This window comes from Medicago sativa, chromosome 3, assembly GCF_051527215.1.
Source record: "Medicago sativa cultivar Bolivia chromosome 3, Bolivia_mono, whole genome shotgun sequence".
NCBI classification, from domain to species: Eukaryota; Viridiplantae; Streptophyta; class Magnoliopsida; order Fabales; family Fabaceae; genus Medicago; species Medicago sativa.
In genome coordinates this window covers 49,236,475-49,261,594 of record NC_140751.1, presented here as the reverse complement: position 1 = coordinate 49,261,594, position 25,120 = coordinate 49,236,475, and the positions used below count along the sequence as shown (strand labels likewise).

General features: G+C 36.6%; 1 protein-coding gene, 1 long non-coding RNA gene and 1 other non-coding gene across 3 annotated transcripts; 1 reads left to right on the top strand and 2 right to left on the bottom strand.

Moving 5' to 3' along the window:
- Positions 1-7,386: 7,386 nt before the first annotated feature.
- On the top strand, positions 7,387-10,085 carry LOC146937932 (uncharacterized). The gene is made up of 4 exons (XR_015033335.1): positions 7,387-7,509; positions 7,610-8,135; positions 8,355-8,655; positions 9,912-10,085. It is a non-coding gene; the product is annotated as an uncharacterized LOC146937932 (long non-coding RNA).
- Positions 10,086-14,530: 4,445 nt separating this feature from the next.
- Positions 14,531-14,636, bottom strand: LOC146937931 (small nucleolar RNA R71). The gene has a single exon (XR_015033807.1). It is a non-coding gene; the product is annotated as a small nucleolar RNA R71 (small nucleolar RNA).
- Positions 14,637-23,614: 8,978 nt separating this feature from the next.
- Positions 23,615-24,751, bottom strand: LOC146937930 (uncharacterized). Its single transcript, XM_085749557.1, has one exon. The coding sequence runs from the start codon at positions 24,749-24,751 to the stop codon at positions 23,615-23,617; it is 1,137 nt and encodes a 378-aa protein (XP_085605683.1).
- Positions 24,752-25,120: the final 369 nt, after the last annotated feature.

Sequence of the window (25,120 nt, the reverse complement as noted above, 5' to 3'; positions counted from 1 at the left end):
TGGGGTCTGATTGCTTGAGAAAAGGATAAATTGAAAAAAGATTGATAAGAAAGTATGTGGACAACATTCAAATGGGGTCTGATTGCTAGAAGAATGAAATAGCTCCAAATCTACAAGACTTTGAAAACGCAGAGAAGACTTGGAATTATAGAATTTCTTTGAAACCTTGTGTTTTAAATTTGGTACCAAATTATTTAAAACTTAGTATGATTGATAAAATGAAAATTGTTTTTTTCACATACAAAACTTCCTAAAAGAACATGTAAATGACGTTTTTATCTCCAACTGTAGTTAACTAACAGAAAATGATTTTGACACCTATTTATATTATTAATTCTCCACTAAACTTGTTTAACATATTTGAAAAGTGCTAACAATTCAAATTATTTTACCAATGATTGTGATTGATATGACATATAACCCATGCTGAGCCAAATGGGGTTCTGATTGCCATAAGAAAAAAATAAAAGACATTATTATTATTTTTTTTGGCAAAGAAAATATCATAAATAAAAAGAAAGAGATACAAAGACTGGGGACATAAGACCTAACCCAGAAAAATCCAAACGGGAATACAACATAATAAAGCAGCCTAAGTGGATCTACTCTAATCAATCATAACAAAAATTCACTAATGTTTTAAAAGAATTTCTATGAACCTCATGTTTTAAAACTTTGTCTTGAAGTGGCCATAGTCGATTGATTCAAGTGACAGTGTGATTCCTTAGGCATTGTTTGGTTCTAGGGAAGGTGAATGGAAAGAAAGTAGGAAGGAAAGAAAGTTCATCCAAATTTGTGTTTCCATTGTTTGGTTGCACTGTCAGAGAGGAAAGAAAGTGTTCTTTGGGTGGGTCCCACATCAAAAAAACTTTCCGCTCCCAAGTGCGAAGAAAGGTTGATCAGCACATCCATTTTGGTATAATTACTAAACAGCCCTTGCTTTTGAAAACTTTCTTTTACACATGTGCAGCTTTTTTACTACCAATTGATTTTCTTCTGACGTCACAAGACTTCAAGCTTGTTATCATATCCATCCTGGTAACAAAACTAAGGCTTTGCTATTGTTTTATTTTTATTTTATATTGTCACTTTTTTGTGCATATTATAGTATAGACATGTATGTATTCATTCCAAAAAAAATATATATATATATATATATTCATTTTAATATAAGGACATTTATGTCATCTCATAAAATTATAACTTTCTTTCCTTTCACTTTATTATCACTTTCATTCATACCAAACAACTAAAACAATCATCTCACTTTCCATTCACTTTCTACTTACTATCTTTCCTTCAACATTCTTTCCTTATACTTTCTTACCTTTCACTTTCTTTGGTTGTCCAAACAAAGCCTTAGTGACTTTTCTTGCAAATTTGGCGTATAAAAGAAGCAAGAAAAAAATGGAAAATAACCATACGCAAAGACATGGATAAATGACTAGGAAAACCTAAAATATTTTCTTTTGAAATATCTATACTATATATATAAAGAAAAGTACCACTACATGTAACAAATAAGATAAGAATAAATTTAAATATTAAAAAAATGTAACAAACATGATATATATATATATATATATATATATATATATATGTTTTTTTCTTTATCATTTCATTTGAAAAATGTAACAAATTAAATGAGCATATTTATACTTAATTTGTTATTATCCCAATTATACCCTTAAACAACTTTTTCTATAATAAAGATTGTTGTTGGTGTTACTTAAATAAATAATCATGTTTAATTTGGTTTGTTACAACTAGAAAGCAACAAACATTTATATTTTTAGTTTTAATCAAAATCAAAATTTCATAAAAAAAAAGCATAGTTCATAATTTTCAAATATTAGTGTAGTAAAATGACCGGAAAAACGAGCACATGAGTGCCCGTCTTTTCGCTAGTTTATATAATGAAAGAGTTACCCAATATACCGAGTTCGACGCGAACTACCAATAAAGTAAAAAAAAGATAAAATATGTTAGATAAAATCAAAAAAATATAAAATACCATCAAAAAATCAAATAAAACTAATTCAATTTTTTTCGGATTTTTCTGAGAATATAAAAAAATTTAAAAAAAAATTAAAAACGGGCCTAATCGAAGGAGTTTTGGATTTTGAGGGGCGGAATCCTATAAGAAGTCTCTTCTAAAGGAGTCTTGATCCTTGATTTTTTTCTTCTGATTTTCTGAAAAAGTTTTGGAGCAATTTGATCAAGTAATACAAAAACTGAATTTTCGACTTGGAACAACTAAACATAACATAAAATGGAAGGATAAGAGTTAGAACTATTAATACGGTCCTTAAACTGACTATCCATGTTACAAACAAACTTAGAATTTATGTTGATACAATTTGGGTAATATAAGATGTTACGTTTGATCAAGTAATGATTACACAAATTTTTCATGAAAACTTACTTTGTTTGGTTGCTTAACCAATACCCTTAGGGCACTGGTTAACATTCTCCTTTCGAATTTTGTTTTGATGTAACCATATTTGATTGATTCAAGTGACAGCGTGATTTCTTAGTGACTTCTCTTGTAAATTTGGCGTATGAAAGAAGCAAGAAAAAATAGGAAATATCCAAACAAGAATACTTGAGAAAATGACTAGGGAAAATTAAAATATTTTCTTTTGAAATATTTTTATAACTAAAGAGTTGTACAAAAGAAATTATCAAAACTAAATTTTTGACCTGTGCTCCGCTCGGGTTTATTGTAAAGGGATTGACATACGAATAATAAAATGCAATATATAATAGGTAACGGTGAAAAAATAACACATGATAATCCATAGTAGACAAAAAAAAAACACTTCATAAAATGTATGAAATCTGAAAATATTATAAAAGAAAATTTGGTAATCCTATCAATAATTCAGGTATATATAATGAAGTTTACATGGAAATTAGGGTAGCCGAAAAAAAAGTATAAAATAGAAGGCATCAAACGTGATCATTGATATGCTCATAGTTTATAGATCAAACGTCCAACATCAAATACGTGTAGAAAATATTTTCTTAAAAAAAAAAAGGCAAGAGGATAGGAATGAAATTGGTGCGATGCATTTTTTAGATGTAATTTGTTAGGTTAAATAATTTCAAACCTAATAAAGCAAATGAGCGGGAAAAAAATTAGGTTAAATTGATGCAGACGTAACAAAATTAATAAATAAGGAAAAATTAGGTTAAATTGCTGCAGACGTAACAAAATTAATAAATAAGGATAAGTGTAGAAAATATTTTCTTCAAAAAAAAAAAGGCAAGAGGATAGAATGAAATTGGTGCGATGCATTTTTTTAGATGGAATTTGTTAGGTTAAATAATTGCAAACCTAATAAAGCAAATGAGCGGGAAAAAATTAGGTTAAATTGCTGCAGACGTAACAAAATTAATAAATAAGGATTAATAAATAAGGAAGGATTATACCATAGCCTATCTTTATGTCTGTGAGGACTAAAAAAAGAATAGCAAAATAACAAATGTAATAAACACTAATGTTTTGGATATATTTAATTTCTTCTATAGAATCTATCTGAATGCTATAATAAGGGTTGATGTAGCATGGATAATCACAAACTAATGATGCATATTTAGAGCCAAAATTTTAGGGTTGAGGATTAGCATTTAATGATGCAAATTTAGAGGCAAAATTTTAGGATTGAGTTGTTGCAAACCTAATAAGGGATTAGTGGAGGGAAAAAATTAGGTTAAGTTGATGCGGACTTAACAAAATTAATAAATAAGGATATTTTTCCATTTTTGTTTTTAATGAGAAAACTAGTTACAAACCCGTGCTTTGCACTGGTTGAATTACCTTTTTTCGAAAATTATTAGCTAAGCATATTCTACAAAAATATGTAGTATTGTATTTGAAACTAATGTCAATATAATCTCTTACCAGAAATTCTGAGTTGAAGTATATAACTTGATATCAATTACCAGCTATACTATTATGTTTATACACATCAACTTAGTGTAAATAGAATACTATTAATACAGTAGTAACATTATAATAATATACCAAATTTAAGATGTGTCCACCATGATGGATAATTTAGAGTACAAAATATGATTGGAAACTAAACTAAAATATTCAGATTTTGTTATCAAAACACAAGCTCTACAACACAGATTTTAAAGTACTCATGCATTACGGATTACGAAATTACATTTCTAAAACTACCTGATCATCTTCAATTCCAAAACTAACTACTCCTTCCTGTTGTTTACTGGATGCGGACATGCATGACATACATTTTGGTTGGTGGATCCTCCAAATCAAAGATCATTAAGTTATTCTCCTGTAAGTCGCGCTCTATGACGAAGTCAAACCATTCACCACCCAAATTTTTCTCAGCATTCCTCCTGTCAGCAGTCCTAACCTTGCAATTATATGTCTTATGTGTCTTCACATCTTCCAAAGTCATCCTTAGATATTTCCTCTTCAAGACCCTTTTGGATATTTGATTAGGAAAATGTTACATAAAATAAAAAATCAAATTGTTAACTTAGATAGAATGCTTCAGCACAATTTTTTGGAGGAAATATTTATCCGTGTGTTATTTGTTACTCTTAATGGATGGAAATATTTATTTGATAATAGAAGATGATATTAGATTTATAAAAAGTAGATTTTAAAAAGTAGATTTTTGCATACCAAAGCTTGGGGCCTTTCAACGGAAGCCAAAGCTATTGTGACATTCTTCTCAAAGTGATGATGATACATGCCGCCAGCTTCTTCCACGTTGTCGACAACACCTGCATTAGCTTGAATTTCATTTCCAGTTCCTACTTCATCCTCATTGTTTATTTGTTCAATCTCAGCCTCATCGTCCGAGATAATCTCAATAGATTCCTTCTTAACTTGCATGGGGAAAACATTTGGAATGTGAAATGTTCCTAGTTGTGTCAACTTATATATATTCTTCACGCCCTCGTAGTCGAGCCTAATCTTTGTTGGAACTAAAAACCCAAACTCCTTAGCAATTCTGATTCCACTTCCTATATAGATCCTCATCTTATCCCTGCCAAAATGTGTGACATAGTCTATCCCTTCATCAGAAAGAAGCAATCCAGGAGCATTGATCTTGATCTCTATGCGATGTTCGTTGTAGTACTGGTTTCGAATACGGACCCTACCCTACATTGACATAAAAATTACTTCAATGTGGATGTTACCTGGTTTGGCCAAACAATAGTTTCAAGAATTTCTCCTCGTACAGCTTGTTTAAAGAACCATCTATATTGTAAAAAAAAAAACTATAAATAATTTGGTTGATTCTTACAAAAAAAAAAAAAATTGTCATAAACATATAGGAATGTAATTTATAACATTGGTATTCTAAAAGTTGTACTAAAAAAGATATAATATATTCAGTAATCTAATTTATTTCAAGCTGACTTTATATAAATTATCACGGGTTCAATAACGTATTCGATAAAAAAAATTCTTCGAAAGAAAAGATGTTAAAACGACAGAACATTGTGATTCATCATAAAATATGTATGGGCTGATTAAGAGATCATATAATCAGTTTATGAGATTTGGAATTGACATAATATTTAGGATGAAAATAATTGGAAGCAAAAAGAAACCAATGTTCTGTGAATTACATATTATCCAAAATTATAAAAAAGAGTGTTGTTGTTGCAGAGTTACCAAAAAAGGATTGATACCCATATTTACATCAGATGGAATCAAGCAATGAAGTAGCATTGGGGAGGGAAGATAATCTTCTCTAGGATTAGAGTTAAGGTAATCTGTTGAAAGTACGGATCATGAACACCAAATCTTTATTTGGGAACGACTTGAACATGCATATTTTTAGGTGGCTTCTCTAGATCAAAAATTATCTTATCACCTACCTCTAACATATGTTCTCGGCAAAAGAGCTTGATGAAGTTGCAATGTCTCGGGTTCCCCAAGGAGCCCCAGCTTTAGATGTCCGTAATATTGCTACTCCTTTGGTCCCGCTACATGTCAAGCTCTGCCAAGCTTCCTTGTTTAATCATGATCATGCTTCATGTTTAGAGTGTCTCCAGAATCCTATGGGCTGTTGTACTGTGCAGGGTGATATACAGAGTTTAATGGATAACAAGCACTTGGTTGTCAGTGACGTTTGTGTGATTGTGCCAGTGTTTCATGATTCCCCGGCCAAGAGTGTACCTCAGACAAGGAAAGTTGAACCCTTGGTGATCAGGCTGCCTGGCCCGATATCTTATGCCTCTACTAAGGCCATCCCTTACAAGTATGATGCGACTATGATTGAGAACGGGGTAGAAGTCACTACTACAATTTTGAGTTTTAATAGCACAATTTTAATAGCGCTTTTTAGTAAGTGCTATCAAAAATACCACTGACAGGCTTATTATAGCACTTTTGGTCGGGCGCTAATATAGGTTGCTCATAAAAAGGCTTTGTTAGCGCTTTTGAGAAAGTGCTATAAGTTGACTACCCTTAGATAGCGTTTTTGGAATAACGCTATTATTAAGCTACACGTTTGTTAGCGCTTTACAAAAGTGCTATTGCAGATCTAAATATCAAAAAAGTAATAGCCAGAAAATATTTATTTTCGTGAACACTACTTCAACATTCACTACTTAGTAACACATATCCAGATCTCACTCTCCTTCAACATTATCTATTTCACTTCTGCGAACACCGTTGTCACTCTCCGTCGAACAACCACCGTCAACTCACTCTATCGAACACCCAACTCACCACCGTCACTTCACTTTGTCGAATCACCACCGTCTTTGCCAACTCTTCATTTCTTCGAAACCCAGAATACCAACTCTTCAATTCGTTAAATCCCAAAAACCCTAATCATAAATTTGAAGAATCAAAACCCATTATTGTCTTCTTCCGAACTCACAATTGTTCCTACTTCATTCATCGATTGAAACCCATGAATGTTAATTGAAACCCTAAGAGTTGATTGAATCCATAATTATGAAATTGGTTGAAACCTTAGAAAGAAGGAGGGTCTGCATCTTTGTTCCATTGCTCCGGGTCATCGCCGCCATCTCTGTCTATCCTTCAAAAACCGTAAGTTTAGTCCTAAATTCTTTTTGTGCGAAATGGGTACTTTGATGCTAATTTTTTGATGTAACTCATGTATGAATTTGAATGGTTTTGTATGTAATTGAATAATTTTCTTTAGATGATGCCTTATGAAATTGAATTATCCTGCTATTGTGTACTTTGATGTTGTATATTACCTTAATGGAATTTTTGTCTAATTAATTTATGTTGACTATTTTTTTTTTGTTGATTGTAGTTGTTACCTTCATTTGCATATTTGGGCTAAATCTATTTGTTTCGGCTCTAAAAAAAAATGATTACCCTATTTGCAGTTCATTTTCTTGTCAATTATGTCTAACATAATGAGTATTCTTTTACATTTGGCACTGATTTATTTTTTATTGTTGTCCTTTTGTTGAACTCATGTAACTAGTGATCGAAAGATTTTGAGGTATTCCAAACAGCAGCAAGTCGAGGTCAGTCGTACTAGTCAAATTTAACTCCGGCCTTTCTTTGGCACTGAACAACTTTTAAGTAATTTAACATCAGTTAGAGTTTCTGCGGTTATTGGTGCAGGAATTGAATGCTTTTTCAAAGTTGTTGAAGCCAGCACCGAGGAATACATGGAAAGCTACAAGTATTATATGCTCTTGACATACTTTTACATTTGTTGGCTTCACAATTATTTCACTTTTCATTTTGCATATAGTTAGGTTGTAAGTCTTGAATGGCTAACAATTAACGTAGATAATTATGGTCAAAAATATATAGTAAATAGTATATAGCCTCCTTGTAGACTAGTATATAGCCTCCTTGTAGACAAGTTGTGACGAGAAAAAAGCTAGATTTGTTTCTTAATGGTGGCTCAATTTCTATTTTGACATTTATCTTTGAGGATTTTGCTAGTTGTTTCTAGTGCTGGTTGTGTATTAGTGTTGCCAACTTTTGTGTATTATATGCGCGCGCGAGCATGTGTCTTCAATTTCACAACCAAACTTATTATATGGATGGTCCATGTTGCTTCAGGGGCAATTTGTGGTGTTGGTATTTCAACTACATGTGTACTTGGAATGCCAAAGTCTGATTGAACTAGTTATTCAAGGTTATACCGTACTCCTTGTTTCTCTAAATTTCATTTTTCTATTCAAACTTAAAAAAAAATATCAATTGTCACAACACTTGTTCATGTTAGTATTTTTCATGTTTTGAAAGCAAGTATTTGTGTTCCATTTATGCTATGTTGTGGTTGGTGCATCGGTTCATCTTAGCGCTTCTTGAGTATTCTATTTTTGTTGATGTCTGAGTTGGTGTTATGTTGCAGAATTTTGCAGTTTAGTTTTGGCTTATTAGTACTACTGTGATTAGTTTATGATGTTGCAAGAGCTGATGTGATGCTGCAAAATTTTGGGGTTCTATTTTGGTGCATCGGTTGTGTTCTTTAGCTTTGATGATGCTTCGGAGTTTTAGCTTCGTTCCAGCCATGCGTCCTAAGGTGTCGAGCAAGTGAGCTTTAGGTTAAGCTTGATGATGCTGCAGAGTTATTAGACTCATTCCAGCCATGTGTCCTAATAGATCCATGGAGCCTTTGAGCTATGTAGCTTTGTTGCGTTGCAGCTCGAGAGGTAAGAATCAATTCTCATAACTAAATTGTGGTGCTTATTTTGAGACTAGCTATGTACCTTATGATGGATAGCTACGGGTAGATTTGAATTGACAAGTTTGACGATCAAGGACTTTGTAATTCTAAATTCATGGAATTATAAAATGTTTTTAAAAATTGATAATGTATGATTTGAATTCTTTAGTGTATATGTCTATAACAATACATGTAAAGTCTACACTCTACACGATAGTTTGCTAAAGGGGTAAAATACTTTAAAAATTAAAAAATAATGATGAAATTCTCACAAATTTTGCCATCAGTCATTGACAGCTTACATGGCACATGTGTGGAAGATTCCCACAAATTCCATAAGCAATTTTTTCTATTATTATACCTTAATAGATGCACAAGAAGTGGCTTGTTAAGAGCAGAAAGAACTTTTGTAACTAAAATACTTGGTCAGTTACTGCTCTTGATCATATCTCTAATACTAGTCTCATCTCATATTAATAAATTGATTGATAGTGCTTGTAATATACTCCTGTTGAAGATAAACAAATATTTATTAATTGAAATTGGCTGATGAAATACTTTTACAACTAAAAATTTAAAGTAAATTTTATATGATCATTTTTTAAATTTACAACAAACTTCTTGACCCGTAAGAAGAAACTGAGTATGCATCTTGCATGCTAGTTATATATTGGATTACCATTAATCAATGAATATAAATGCTCTCAATTAAAACATGTTTGGATTAATAGTTTAATTGAGAGCTTATAGTATAAGTGCTTATCATATAAATGCTTATTTATATAATATATTTTTTATAATAAAATAAATAAATTAAAGTCAATATGTTTTCATATTAGCTATAAACTGTTTTTATCAGCTATCCTAAACAACTTATTGAAATAAACTGAAAATGGCTTAACATGTCATATGTTGTTTCTCTAATCTCTTTCAAACAATCTCACAAGTATTTATATCAATAGATAATCTCAAATTAAACAAGTTGGATTTGAATATAGGCTTGTAGATTACCTCTTTGGAATAGATGTTTAATATTGTAAGTATTGTACAATAACAATACTTTATTTCTATTTGATGACTTTCCTTCTCTTTTATTTGTGAGTAAATATGGACCTCTGGTTTTGCCTCATCAGCTTTCAATGAAACACTCATATATTACTATGTCATGTCCCTTATGGGGATATTTTGGACTTGTTAATGCATTGTTGAATTCATTTTGTATACCATGCAATCTTACTTCAGGTTCATTGGAATGCTCGAGGTCAACCAGTTGGGGAAGAAATCCAAGGTTTTGTCAGTTATATTGGAGTCATCATTCGTCGGGAGGTTCCAATTAGTATGGAAAATTGGAGAAAAAAGTCAAGGTTTTGTTAGTTACTTTAGGTTTGTCATCGTTCATATATATATATATATATATATATATATATATATATATATATATATATATATATATATATATATATATATTTGTACTGTGCATGCATAGAGACTTTGAATTTTTATTCAAGTGTGCATTAGATGTCATTTGTAATAAGTTTATGATGAACACATTATTGTTGTTTATATCTATCAATGGATTACCAGTGTTTCTGATGCGTATATATATTTTTGTCTGGTCAGTATCTTATTATGAAGCTTTTGGTTGTATATTTAATTTTTAAAATAAAAATTTTGGGACTTTTATTAGCGCTTTTCTGAAAGCCCTATTAAATGGGGGATAGTTAAGATAGCGCTTTCCAGAAAATGCTAAGAAACGTCTGTCTAAAAATAGCAAAAAAAGGAGGCTTTATTAGCGCTTTTCTGAAAGCGCTATTGAAACGCAGCTATTTAATAGCGTTTTAGAAGCGCTATTATAGGGGTACTGACCTATAATAGCGGGGGCTTTCTTAGCGCTTCACAAGCGCTATTAAATGCCTAAATGAGCGCTATTAAAGGGGGTATTTTGTAGTACTCTGGTATCCCCAGCTGCGGTTAGTAATATTGCTAAAGAAACTACAACTCTGAGAAGTGGAAGGGTCCGTCCACCCTTGTTCCAAAAGAAGGTTATTACACCTGCTGCCACAGTGACTCCACCGGTTGCTCCTCCTGTTGACAAGAACGTCAGCCCATCGGGCCAGTCTATTGAAGAGTCCAATCTGGACGAGATTTTGAGGCTCATTAAAAAGAGCGATTATAAGATTGTAGACCAGCTGCTGCAAACTCCATCAAAAATATCCATCTTATCTCTGCTCCTAAGCTCAGAAGCTCACAGGAAAGTGTTGATGAAAGTACTGGAACAAGCCTATGTGGATCATGAAGTCTCTGTGGATCAGTTCGATGGAATAGTGGGTAACATTACTGCTTGTAATAACTTGTGGTTTGGTGACGATGAACTCCCCAAAGCAGGGAAATACCACAACTTAGCTTTGCACATCTCAGTGCACTGCAAGTCTGACATGATATCCAATGTGTTGGTGGACACTGGATCATCCTTAAATGTAATTCCTGAGTCTACCCTGAGACAGTTAAGTCATCATGGAATTTCTCTGAGAGGGAGTAGTTATTTGGTTAAGGCGTTTGATGGATCTCGTAAGGATGTTCTTGGAGAGGTAGATCTGCCAATTACCATTGGTCCTGAGACGTTCCAGATCACTTTCCAGGTCATGGACATCAATGCTTCTTATAGCTGCCTCCTTGGAAGGCCATGGATTCACGACGCTGGGGCAGTAACTTCCACTCTGCATCAAAAGCTCAAGTTTGTGAGGAATGGTAAGCTTGTCACTGTACATGGTGAAGAGGCGTATCTGGTTAGCCAAGTGTCATCTTTCTCTTGTGTTGGAGCAGGGTCCGCTGAAGGGACGTCATTTCAGGGATTGACTGTTGAAGGTGCGGAGCCTCGAAGAGCTAGTGCTACTATGACCTCATTGAAAGACGCCCAGAAAGCTGTTCAAGAAGGGCAAGCTGCTGGCTGGGGCAAAGTGATACATATTCTGGAGAATAAGCGCAAAGAGGGCCTTGGGTTTTCCCCAACCTCAGGCGTTTCAACCGGAACTTTCTACAGCGCTGGGTTTATCAATGATATTGTTGAAGATGCTGCTGAAGATGGACATGTGCCTGTGTTTGTTATACCAGGAGGCATCGTGAGAAATTGGGAAGCCGTTGATATTCCTTTAGTCATGCATGCTTCCATGTAATGTGTCTTGTTGCTCATGTTTTTCTTTGTTTTCAAAATAACAATCCTTTCGCTCTGCCCAAGGCGAAAGTGATGTCTTTGTAAGGGTGTGTCTGTTTCGGCATTGCCGTTATCAATAAAAATTGTCGTTTTTTCCGCGACTCTTTGTTTTTTTTACTTTTAGTGTCTTTTTCCTGGAAATAATGGTAATGCCAGAAAAAACCAAAACGTCTTTATTTTCTTATTAATTTCAAAAATCTGCATGAAAATTTGGAGGAAAATACAGAATTTTGAAATTAATAAGAAAATACAGATGTTTTGGTTTTTTCTGGCATTAGCATTATTTCCAAGAAAAAGGCACTAAAAAAAAAGTAAAAACAAAGAGTCGCGGGAAAGACGACAACTTTTATTGATAACGGCAATGCCGAAACAAACACGCCCTTACAAAGACATCACTTTCGCCTAGGGCAGAGCGAAAGGATTGTTATTTTGAAAACAAAGAAAACATGAGCAACAAGACACATTACATGGAAGCATGCATGACTAAAGGAACATCAATGGCTTCCCAATTTCTCACAGTGCCTCCCGGTTGACTACTCTCAGCAGCATCTTCAGCAATAGCATTGATAAACCCAGCACTGCGGAAAGTTCCTGTTGAAATGCCTGAGGTTGGGGAGAAACCAAGGCCCTCTTTGCGCTTATTCTCCAGAATCTGTATCACTTTGCCCCAGCCAGCAGCTTGCCCTTCTTGAACAGCCTTCTGGGCATCTTTCAATGAGGCCATAGCAGTACCAGCTCTTCGAGGCTTCACACCTTCAACAGTTAATCCTTGAAACGATGTCCCTTCAGCGGACCCTGCTTCAACACAAGAGAAAGATGACACTTGGCTAACCATATATGCTTCCTCACCATGTACAGTGACAATCTTACCATTCCTCACAAACTTGAGCTTCTGATGTAGAGTGGAAGTTATGATGAGTCATAGATAGTATTATTTATTGCCTTATTTAGTTTAGTTTTATTTTAGATTTGATTTTATTTTATTGCATTTTATTTTAGTTTAGAATATTTTACTTCAAATTGTCTTTTATTTTATTTTAGGAATAAATATATGGTGGAAGGTGCCTTGGAGCAAAAGAAAGAGGACTGGAGCAAAATACAGCGCAAGAATACGAAGATACGGGGCAAAAATACATTTCCCCTTACCAGAAGCTTGGCACGGCCCGTGCCAACATGTGGCACGGCCGTGCCCGTCCCCAGAACCACTTTTGCTGCTTTTTCTTCAAGGCCAAGTTACCCTGTTGCAGCTTTACCGTTTTATCCTTTTAGTTGCTTAGTTTCTAAGTCGAATGTAAAGCTATAAATAGAGTAGCTCTCCACCATAAACAATCATCCTTTACTTTGTTTATTTCAAGTATTATTTTAATAAAAGTCTTTATTTTCCTTTTACTTTCCTTGCAATTTATTTTACCGTATTTCTCTCTTCTTCCTCCATGTCTACGATGAACATGAGTGAGTAGACTTCTTAGTCTTAGGATTATTGGGGAGTCTAATGACTCAATCCTAAACAAAACATGTCTAAACCCTAATTTCTATGTAACCCTAATTTCTAATCTAGATTCACCGTCTTAACGTGGATTAACAATTATCAAACTGTGGAAGCGAAAGCGGAGGGTTTGATAATCGTTAATCCATCATCCCAAACATCAATTCATAAAGCGAGAGCGGAGTCTTGATGTTGGAACAAGTGAATCTAGACAATAGTTGCAAAACAGTGAAATAGTCTTTGCAACTATTGAGACAAAGAGTAGTTTCAATCCTCTATGCATCTTCTAGTAATCATGTCAGTGAAATAGGCTTGGTTGCTAGAAGTAAACTCTCACCGGACTTTCATCGGAAAGGTGAGGGGCTAAGGGAAACCGGTCTTTAGAAATTAGTGTGTAAACCATGAAATTAGAAGTTTAGGTTTTGTCTAGTGAAGGATTAGTTATTAAGATGAACCAATGATCCTAAGGCCCCTTTATTATTATTGTTTTTACCTTCAGCAATTAAACCCTTTCTAATCAGCTTTCTCTTCTCTAATCATTCATTAAAAGTTAATTAAATTGACCAACTCCCTAGCGGAACGATACTCTACTTACTACTATTACTTCGATAGGCCGTGCGCTTGCGGTTTGGCTCTATCAAGTTTTTGGCGCCGTCGCCGGGGAGTTAACTAATTTGATTAGCTTTTTCTTAGTGATTAGAATTCTCTCTTCTTCCTTCTCTTTTCTTTTTATTTTTTTTACCTTTTTCTTTTCCTTCATCATTAACTTCTTGGAAAGCATAAAAATAATACCAAACATGGCTGAAAGACGTGCTCTTAAAGAATACGTGACTCCTTCAATGGAAGAGCCATATGCTATTATTGTGTATCCAACGGTTGAAGATGAAGATTTTGAAATTAAGCCTGCCCAACTTAAAATGGTGCAGCAAAATTATTTTTCGGGATCCCCCGATGAGGATCCCAATCTCCATATCTCAACTTTTTGGCGGCTCACCGTAACATATAAGAAAAACCAAGAAACCTTGAGACTACATCTCTTCCCTTTTTCTCTAAAAGATAAAGCTCTCAATTGGTTCCATTCCCTAAGAGTTGGTTCCATCACCTCATGGGACCAATTGAAGCGTGAATTTCTCATCCGTTTCCTTCCCCCATCAAGAATTGGCCAATTAAGGACAAAGCTTTTTCAATTTACTCAAAAAGAGGGGGAATCTCTTCACGATTCATGGGGACGTTTTAAGGATATGCTTAAACTTTGCCCCCTCCATGGACTAGAGGAGTGGTTAATCATTCACACTTTTTACAATGGTTTATCTCATGCTACTAAAATCTTTGTTGATACAGCTGCAGGTGGTGCTCTAATGAACAAAGACTTCGAAACAGCCTATGCATTGATTGAAGACATGGCTCGAAATCTCTTTCTATGGACTGATGAAGAACTCGCTACAAAGTCTTCACCCTCCAAAAAGAGGGCAGGTATGTACGAAGTCTCTAATTATGACCACCTTGCTTCTAGGATTGATGCACTAACCCACAAATTTGAAAAACTTAATGTTAGTGCTACTACTCCTACATCCCCTTGTAAAACATGTAGTGAATGCAAACTAGGTAGTGTTGAACAAATAAACTTTATTCAAAACAACCAAGGGGTAAGTTTTGACCAAAGCCCTAATGAAAATCCCTTGGTTCAAAGAACAACACCACCAAGTTATGCTAATAACCAAAAGGTTATTCAAAAGTCTAATCTTGAACTTTTAATGGAAAATTATCTTCTTAACCAATCCGAGCAGCTCAAAGAGCTTGCAAATCAAACTAGACTTTTGAATGACTCTTTGGTTTCACTTACATCAAAAGTTGACTCTATCTCCTCTCACAATAAGGTCTTAGAGGCTCAGCTCTCTCTAGTTGTTCAATTTTGCCAACCTAGGATGAACGCCGTTACACTTAGGAGTGGTAAGCAATTAGGAGACCCCTTAAGAGAAAAGCCTAGTGAGGAAGAGACTAGTGAACCGCAAGGTGAGATGGATAAAGAAGAGAGTGAGAAACCACAAAGTGAGGAAGTTGCACCACCTCCCTTCAAACCAAAGATTCCTTTCCCTCAAAGATTTGCCAAGTCTAAGCTTGATGAGCAATTTAAAAAGTTCATTGAAATGATGAATAAAATCTACATTGACGTTCCCTTCACCGATGTCCTAACTCAAATGCCCACCTATGCCAAATTTCTAAAAGAAATTCTTTCAAAAAAAAGAAAAATTGAGGAAAGTGAAACGGTGAACCTTACGGAGGAATGTAGTGCCATTATCCAAAATAAGTTGCCACCCAAGCTTAAGGATCCAGGAAGTTTCTCAATACCTTGTGTCATAGGGTCTGAAATAGTAAAGAGGGCAATGTGTGACTTAGGAGCTAGTGTCAGTTTGATGCCTTTATCTCTTTACGAGAGATTGGGATTGGGGGAGCTTAAGTCAACTAGGATGACCCTACAATTAGCAGACCGTTCCCTTAAGTATCCGGCTGGAATCATAGAAGATGTCCCTGTCAAGGTAGGAGAGATCTATGTCCCTACGGACTTTGTTGTGATGGAAATAGAGGAGGATAACCAAGTACCCATACTTTTGGGAAGGCCCTTCCTTGCTACCGCTGGGGCTATAATTGATGTTAAACATGGGAAATTGGAATTTAATGTTGGTGAAAACACTGTTGAATTTGAACTTGCTAAACTTATGAAAAATCCCTCCATTAAAGACTCTTGTTGCATGTTAGATATAATTGACCGTTGTGTGAAAGAATGCTCCTTAGCATCAACTACACATGATGGTTTGGAGGTATGCTTGGTTAGTGATGCAGGTACAAAGTTAGAAGGAGATGCCAAAGCCTACGAGGAGTTATTGAATGAAAACCCTCCCATGGAAGGTTTGGGCATGGAAGAATTAATGAAAGAAGAAGCAGCCCCTCTACCAAAAGAGGCACCGAAGGTGGAACTCAAACCACTCCCACCAAGCTTAAGGTATGAATTCTTGGGCCCTAACTCAACCTACCCTGTTATTGTGAATGCAAACTTGAATGAGGTAGAAACTGAAAAATTACTCTATGTCCTCAAGAAATACCCTAAGGCTATAGGTTATACCATTGATGACATCAAGGGAATAAACCCCTCATTGTGTACACATAGGATACTACTTGAAGAGGACTATAAGCCCTCCGTTGAGCACCAAAGAAGGATAAATCCTAACATGAAAGAAGTTGTGAAAAAGGAAGTCTTAAAACTCCTAGATGCAGGTGTTATTTATCCAATTTCTGATTCTAAATGGGTTAGTCCAGTTCAAGTTGTACCTAAAAAGGGTGGTCTCACTGTTATTAAAAATGATAAAAATGAATCCATTGCAACTAGAACCGTCACCGGTTGGAGGATGTGTATTGACTATAGGAAGCTTAACAAAGCAACCCGTAAAGATCACTTCCCACTCCCTTTTATAGACCAAATGTTAGAAAGGTTAGCAAAGCATTCACACTTTTGTTACTTAGATGGCTATTCCGGATTTTTCCAAATACCCATCCACCCTAATGACCAAGAGAAAACCACCTTCACTTGCCCTTTTGGTACTTTTGCCTATAGGAGAATGCCCTTTGGTCTTTGCAATGCTCCCGCTACTTTTCAAAGATGCATGATGTCTATCTTTTCTGATTTTATTGAAGATATAATGGAAGTTTTTATGGATGACTTTTCTGTGCATGGATCTAGTTTTGATAATTGCTTAACTAACCTGGAAAAAGTTTTAGAAAGATGTGAACAGGTGAACTTGGTGCTGAATTGGGAGAAATGCCACTTCATGGTAAGAGAAGGAATCGTCCTAGGACACTTAGTTTCTGAACGAGGTATAGAGGTAGACAAAGCAAAAATCGAAATTATTGAAAAAATGTCTCCTCCCACCTCAGTAAGGGAAGTAAGAAGTTTCCTAGGACATGCCGGATTCTACCGCCGTTTCATCAAAGACTTTTCTTCAATCACTAAGCCACTAACCAGTTTGCTCCTTAAGGATGCAGATTTTGTGTTTGATGATGCATGCCTAAAAGCATTTTGCAGGTTAAAAGAAGCTTTGGTCACTGCCCCAATCATACAACCGCCAGATTGGAACTTACCCTTTGAAATAATGTGTGATGCAAGTGACTATGCAGTTGGGGCCGTGTTGGGACAAAGAAAAGATAAGAAGATGCACGCCATTTATTATGCAAGTAAGACCCTTGATGAAGCACAGGTAAATTATGCTACAACTGAGAAGGAACTATTAGCAGTAGTCTATGCTATTGACAGATTCAGACCATACTTGGTGGGATCAAAAATCATTATTTACACAGATCACTCGGCAATAAAATATTTGCTAAACAAGAAAGATGCCAAACCTAGATTGATCCGATGGATTTTGCTCCTCCAAGAATTTGACATTGAAATAAGAGATAAAAAGGGTACTGAAAATGTTGTAGCTGATCACCTGTCCCGCCTTAGGGAACCCAATGAGGATGAGTTGCCTTTGGATGATTCCTTCCCGGATGACCAACTCTTCTTATTGGCACAAACTAACACACCGTGGTATGCAGATTTTGTTAATTTTCTTGCAGCAGGAGTACTACCACCTAACTTGAACTACCAGCAAAAGAAAAAATTCTTCCATGATCTCAAGCACTACTATTGGGATGAGCCTTACCTCTTCAAAAGAGGCTCGGATGGAGTTTTTAGAAGATGCATCCCTGAAAGCGAGGTAAGTAGTATTCTTCACCATTGTCATTCCTCCTCCTATGGTGGCCACGCCAGTAGTCAAAAAACTTCTTTTAAAATACTTCAATCTGGTTTCTGGTGGCCATCACTTTTTAAGGATGTGCATCTCTTTGTTTCTAAATGTGACAATTGTCAACGCACCGGTAATATTACTAAAAGGAATGAAATGCCCTTAAACAACATCCTTGAAGTTGAAATTTTCGATGTATGGGGTATTGATTTCATGGGGCCATTTCCTTCTTCTTTTGGTAATCAATACATCTTGGTGGCTGTTGACTATGTGTCCAAATGGGTTGAGGCCATTGCTTCCCCCACTAACGATGCACATGTAGTTATGAAATTGTTCAAAAAGGTCATCTTTCCAAGGTTTGGGGTGCCAAGGGTTGTCATAAGCGATGGAGGGTCTCACTTCATTTCTAAACACTTTGAAAAACTTTTACAAAAATATGGAGTGAAACATAAAGTCGCAACACCCTATCACCCGCAAACTAGTGGACAAGTTGAGGTCTCCAATAGACAAATAAAGGCCATTCTTGAAAAGACAGTCTCTATCTCTAGGAAAGATTGGTCAAGTAAGCTTGATGATGCTCTTTGGGCCTATAGAACAGCTTACAAAACTCCCATTGGAATGACTCCTTTTAAGCTAATTTATGGGAAATCTTGTCACCTCCCGGTTGAACTTGAGCACAAAGCTTATTGGGCAATTAGGAACCTTAACTTGGACCCAAAACTAGCCGGTCAAAAAAGGAAACTTCAACTGAGTGAGTTAGAGGAACTTAGGTTAGATGCCTATGAGAATGCCCGCATTTACAAAGAAAGAACAAAAAAATGGCATGATAAACATATCCTTAAAAAGGACTTCAAAATAGGTGACCTTGTACTACTCTTTAATTCTAGGATGAAGCTCTTTCCAGGAAAACTAAGGTCTAGGTGGTCTGGTCCGTTTCAAGTCCGCAAAGTCTATCCCTATGGGGCCATTGAAATCTTTTCTGAAAAAACCGGACCATTCAAAGTTAACGGACATAGGCTAAAGGTTTATAATGTAGGGGAAGGGACTGAAGTAGTGGCTGCTTGGAGACTTATTGACCCGCCTTAAAGTTGTTTTTCTTTTTGTCAAGCTAATGACGGTAAAAGAGCGCTTCGTGGGAGGCAACCCACGCCTTTAACTGCTTTTGTTTTGTTTTTCTTTGTTTTAAGTTGTTTTGTAGGTAATTGTCCAAGTATGATTCGACAAGAATTCAAGAAATTGAAAATTTTTGAAGCCTCCTTATCAGAAGGTTGGCACGGCCCGTGCTAAGATTGGCACGGCCGTGCCATGTTTTTCACACAAAATGGGGGCAAGGAAACAGAATGTTGGCACGGCCCGTGCTGAGGTTGGCACGGCCGTGCCAGCTTACAGGTCTCAAAAATCATCAATTTTTGCTATTTAAAGCACATTGTGAGCTTTCTGCACCCCTTTCTTCCATTCTACTTCTTCTTCTTCTTTTAATTTCTTTTTCTTTTGAATCATTGAGGACAATGCTTCTCCTAAGTGTGGGGGGGGCCTAATAAAGTGTCTAGAGTCGTAGTGTTCCCAAACTCCCTTGAACTTTATTCTTTTGTTTTGTTTTTATAGCAAGAGGCATGACTAAGTAGCTTGTTTTTAATGTAAATATGGCATGAAAATTTTTGTTTTGTCTCTTCTCTAAAGGTTGCTTCTTGTACATGAAAATAGTTTCTTGTGTTTCTTATGTTCTTGCTATACCCATATCATGTTTTATTGTGAAAATTCTCCAATGAGAAAAGCACCCGGTTGCAATCCTTGAGTGAATGTATGAATAGGTATTTTAAGGAACACGTTCTATCTTTAGTGTTAACTTAGACCCTCTAAAGTCTTAAGAGTAAAAGTAGTATAAGTTTGTGTGGGAAAATTAATCAAATTGTTCTTAATTGTTATATTCTTATTAATTTGTTAATGTTAAATGGGGCGGGAGAATGGCACCAACATATGGGGGAAAGGACAATTACATCCTGACTTCCTAATTGTGGTGGTGACTCCTTAATTTGAACTTAAAGTGAAACAAATTCATCAATGCTAGGGGGAAAGGACAATTACATCCAAAAAGACTTCCTACGCGGAGATGAAACAAATAAATAATTTTGCAGCACTGCTTAGGGTGATTTTGAATCTAGGGGGAAAGGACAATTACATCCGAGAAGACTTCCTACGAGGATAGATAGCCCTTAAGCATCTGCAGCCCCTTTGTGCTTAATTGTTATATCTAATCTAATTTTAACTCAAATTCCCATCACTCTTATATGAAATGAAGAAAGGACTTTTCTCGGTTACTTTAGCACTAAGGATAGAACCTATTCCTCATAATATCTGTCTTATACAGGAGCAAGAAAAGGGTTGGACTGCACACACACACTCACTTGAGACTTGATGTTGGGTAGAATAGGTCCATGAGAAGTGTTTGAAATTGAAATTAGTGTACTTGAGGCAAAACCTTTCTTTGAGACTTATGTTCTTAATATTGCCATAAATCAATCTTCGTTGCTGCTATGTTTGCTGCCTTTTGCTTGAGGACAAGCAAAGATTCAAGTGTGGGGGAGTTTGATGAGTCATAGATAGTATTATTTATTGCCTTATTTAGTTTAGTTTTATTTTAGATTTGATTTTATTTTATTGCATTTTATTTTAGTTTAGAATATTTTACTTCAAATTGTCTTTTATTTTATTTTAGGAATAAATATATGGTGGAAGGTGCCTTGGAGCAAAAGAAAGAGGACTGGAGCAAAATACAGCGCAAGAATACGAAGATACGGGGCAAAAATACATTTCCCCTTACCAGAAGCTTGGCACGGCCCGTGCCAACATGTGGCACGGCCGTGCCCGTCCCCAGAACCACTTTTGCTGCTTTTTCTTCAAGGCCAAGTTACCCTGTTGCAGCTTTACCGTTTTATCCTTTTAGTTGCTTAGTTTCTAAGTCGAATGTAAAGCTATAAATAGAGTAGCTCTCCACCATAAACAATCATCCTTTACTTTGTTTATTTCAAGTATTATTTTAATAAAAGTCTTTATTTTCCTTTTACTTTCCTTGCAATTTATTTTACCGTATTTCTCTCTTCTTCCTCCATGTCTACGATGAACATGAGTGAGTAGACTTCTTAGTCTTAGGATTATTGGGGAGTCTAATGACTCAATCCTAAACAAAACATGTCTAAACCCTAATTTCTATGTAACCCTAATTTCTAATCTAGATTCACCGTCTTAACGTGGATTAACAATTATCAAACTGTGGAAGCGAAAGCGGAGGGTTTGATAATCGTTAATCCATCATCCCAAACATCAATTCATAAAGCGAGAGCGGAGTCTTGATGTTGGAACAAGTGAATCTAGACAATAGTTGCAAAACAGTGAAATAGTCTTTGCAACTATTGAGACAAAGAGTAGTTTCAATCCTCTATGCATCTTCTAGTAATCATGTCAGTGAAATAGGCTTGGTTGCTAGAAGTAAACTCTCACCGGACTTTCATCGGAAAGGTGAGGGGCTAAGGGAAACCGGTCTTTAGAAATTAGTGTGTAAACCATGAAATTAGAAGTTTAGGTTTTGTCTAGTGAAGGATTAGTTATTAAGATGAACCAATGATCCTAAGGCCCCTTTATTATTATTGTTTTTACCTTCAGCAATTAAACCCTTTCTAATCAGCTTTCTCTTCTCTAATCATTCATTAAAAGTTAATTAAATTGACCAACTCCCTAGCGGAACGATACTCTACTTACTACTATTACTTCGATAGGCCGTGCGCTTGCGGTTTGGCTCTATCAAGTTACTGCCCCAGCGTCGTGAATCCACGGCCTTCCGAGGAGACAGCTATAAGAAGCATTAATATCCATGACTTGGAAAGTAATCTGGAATGTCTCGGGACCAATGGTGATTGGTAGATCTACTTCTCCAAGAACATCTTTACGAGACCCATCAAAAGCCTTAACCAAATAGTTGCTTCCCCTTAGGGAAATTCCATGATGACTCAACTGTCTCAGTGTAGACTCAGGCATTACATTCAAGGATGATCCAGTGTCCACCAACACATTGGATATCATATCAGACTTACAGTGCACTGAGATATGCAAAGCTAAGTTGTGGTGCTTCCCTGCTTCGGGGAGTTCATCATCGCCAAACCACAAGTTATTACAAGCAGTAATATTACCCACGATTCCATCGAACTGATCCACAGAGACTTCATGATCAACATAGGCATGTTCCAGTACTCTCATCAGCACTTTCCTGTGAGCTTCTGAACTCAGGAGTAAAGACAAGATGGATATTTTTGACGGAGTCTGCAATAATTGGTCTACATTCTTATAATCACTCTTTTTGACTAGCCTCAAGATCTCATCCAGGTTGGACTCTTCAATAGACTGGCCTGATGGGCTGGTGTTCTTGTCAATAGGAGGAGCAACTGGTGGAGTTACTGCGGCAGCAGGGGTAACAACTTTCTTCTAGAACAAAGGTGGACACCCTTCCACTTCTCAGAGTTGTAGTTGCTTCGGCAATGTTACTAATCGTAGCTGGGGATACCAAAGGCACTTCTACCCCATTCTCAATCATAGTTGCACCATATTTGTAAGGGATGGCTTTAGTAGAGGCATAAGATATCGGGCCAGGCAACCTGATCACTAAGGGTTCGACTTTCTTTGCCTGAGATACTCTTTCAGCAGGAGAATCATGAAATACTGGCACAATCACACAAACATCACTGGCAATCAAGTGTTTATCAACCATTAGGTTTTGTATATCATCTTGCACCACACAACAGCCCATAGGATTTTGGAGACATTCTGAACAAGAAGCGTGATCATGATTAAACAAGGAAGCTTCGCACAGCTTGACGTGTAACGAGACCAAAGGAGTGACAACATTACAGACATCTAAGGTGGGGGTCATCCTTGGCATTTCATCTTCATCAAAGTCACAGATTCTTTCAAAAGCTTCAATCATGTTAACGACCCCATGATCCGGAAGTGGATTGTCAAGGACGTGCGGGACACTGTTTTCAAAAGTCAATCATCCTCTGTCTATTAGATCCTTTACAACATACTTCAGGGCATAGCATCCTTCAACATCATGACCTTGAGCGCCCTGATGGAATTCACATGTAAGATCTTGTCAGAACCTGGGAGGCAGTGGATTAGGCGGAGACCTGCCTGGCCTAGTGACACAATGTCCCTTAGCAAGTAGAGTTGGGAGCAGATCAGCATACCACATTGGTATTGGTGGAAAATAAGTCCTGAGCCGAAGACCCTGTTGTTGCTGTTGTGGAGCAGGAGGCTGTTGTTATACCTGCTGAGCAACGACATTAACGGGTGCTGATGGTTGACCCGGTGGCAGAGGATATTGCTGGTAGAATGGTGTGAAGAAGGGATGTTGAGAGTACTGCATGTATTGATAGGGTAAAGGTAACTGAGCAGCATTAGGAACAGCAACAGCTGCAGACTATTTACCAGATAACATCCCTACCTCGGATTCCTTCTTCTTATGATGGTCGTTACCGTACTTCTTCGGCGCACTGGCTGAAGATTCACCCTTTTCAAGAACAATGATGCCTTCTCTGACAGCCTCCTCTAGACGAGTTCCCATAGTAACCATGTCGGAGAAGTTATTTGGTGCAGAGACTATCATTCTTTCCATGTACTCTTTCTTCAAAGTTTTCAGGAATGTCTGTGTCAGTTCCTCCTCATCAAGCCGAGGTGTCACACGGGCAACTGCCCCTCTCCATCTCTGGGCATATTCACGGAAGGTTTCATCTGACTTCTGAGACAAAGATTTAAGAGAATCCCTATTCGGCTTCAAGCGGGTGTTGAACTCATAATGACTTTCAAAGGCAGCGGCAAGTTCCTCGAAAGTATGGATATTATCTTTACTCAAGCCGGTGTGCCAGTCTGCCGCATCATCAATCAGACTATCCTGAAAGCAATGGATCATCAGTGTATCATTGTCTGCGTAGTTGGCCATCTTTCGGACGTACCGAATGACATGGCTATGTGGACAAGTGGATCCATTGTATTTGTCAAAGTCCGGCATTTTGAACTTCTTAGGAATCTCAAACCGGGATACCAAACATAGATCTCGAGCCTTAGCAGAAACACCGTTCCCACGGCTAGCTTTGACCTCACGGAACTCTCCGGCAAGCACCTTTAATTGTTCTTTCATAGCCTCCATCACAGGGTCCTGTCCACGCGAAGTGTCAACATCAATCACCTGAGGCACAGTGTGTACCACAGGTTCGGTAACAAAAGTAGTCACTTGAGGCATAGAAGTGTTTGTAGGAACAAAAGTTGCTGTGGGAATAGGCCCTTGATTGGCAACACCAGAAATACCGGCTGCAGTATTAGGAGCATAGAAAGCAGAGAGTCCATAAGGACACCCATTGGGCATAACAAACCGAGCATCAGAAGCCACAATAGACAGTGGGATAGAGGGAATCCCTTCAGTCGAAGCCGGAACAGAGGTGGCTGGTTGTTCTTGTGCAGCCATCAGAGTAGACATAGTGTCATGAGCCTTAGCCAAGTCTTCTTTCATAGCAGCCAATTCGGCACGGAGCTGAGCATTTTCTTCTTCAACGTTAGCCATGTTTCGTCTATTGTACAATCTTGTGTGATGAACTCTATCTGGTTGGTGAATCTTGCGAGCACGAGCCACTTTTCAGACTACGGCGGAAAAAACCAAGAGGCAATGAGCACGAAGGAAGTTTTTTTTTGTGACCAATGAATGCACATGATGCATGAAATGTGTAAATGCATATGCAAAAAGACTTTTTTTGTGTTATCAAAGGGTTTTAGACAAATTAGAAATTTTGTAAGCATTACTAAACAGCTGAAACATTAGCACCAGAGGAAACATTCAAACATTACAAGGTCTTTCAAGATAATTCCCTTTGAAATGCCACGCCAAGGGATAAACTTTGGAATGTAAACAACATAGACAACAACTGGAAATAAA

Bases quoted from the DNA above. Each gene is read 5' to 3' on its own strand.
- LOC146937930 (XM_085749557.1), bottom strand. From the start codon at position 24,751: ATGGCTAACGTTGAAGAAGAAAATGCTCAGCTCCGTGCCGAATTGGCT.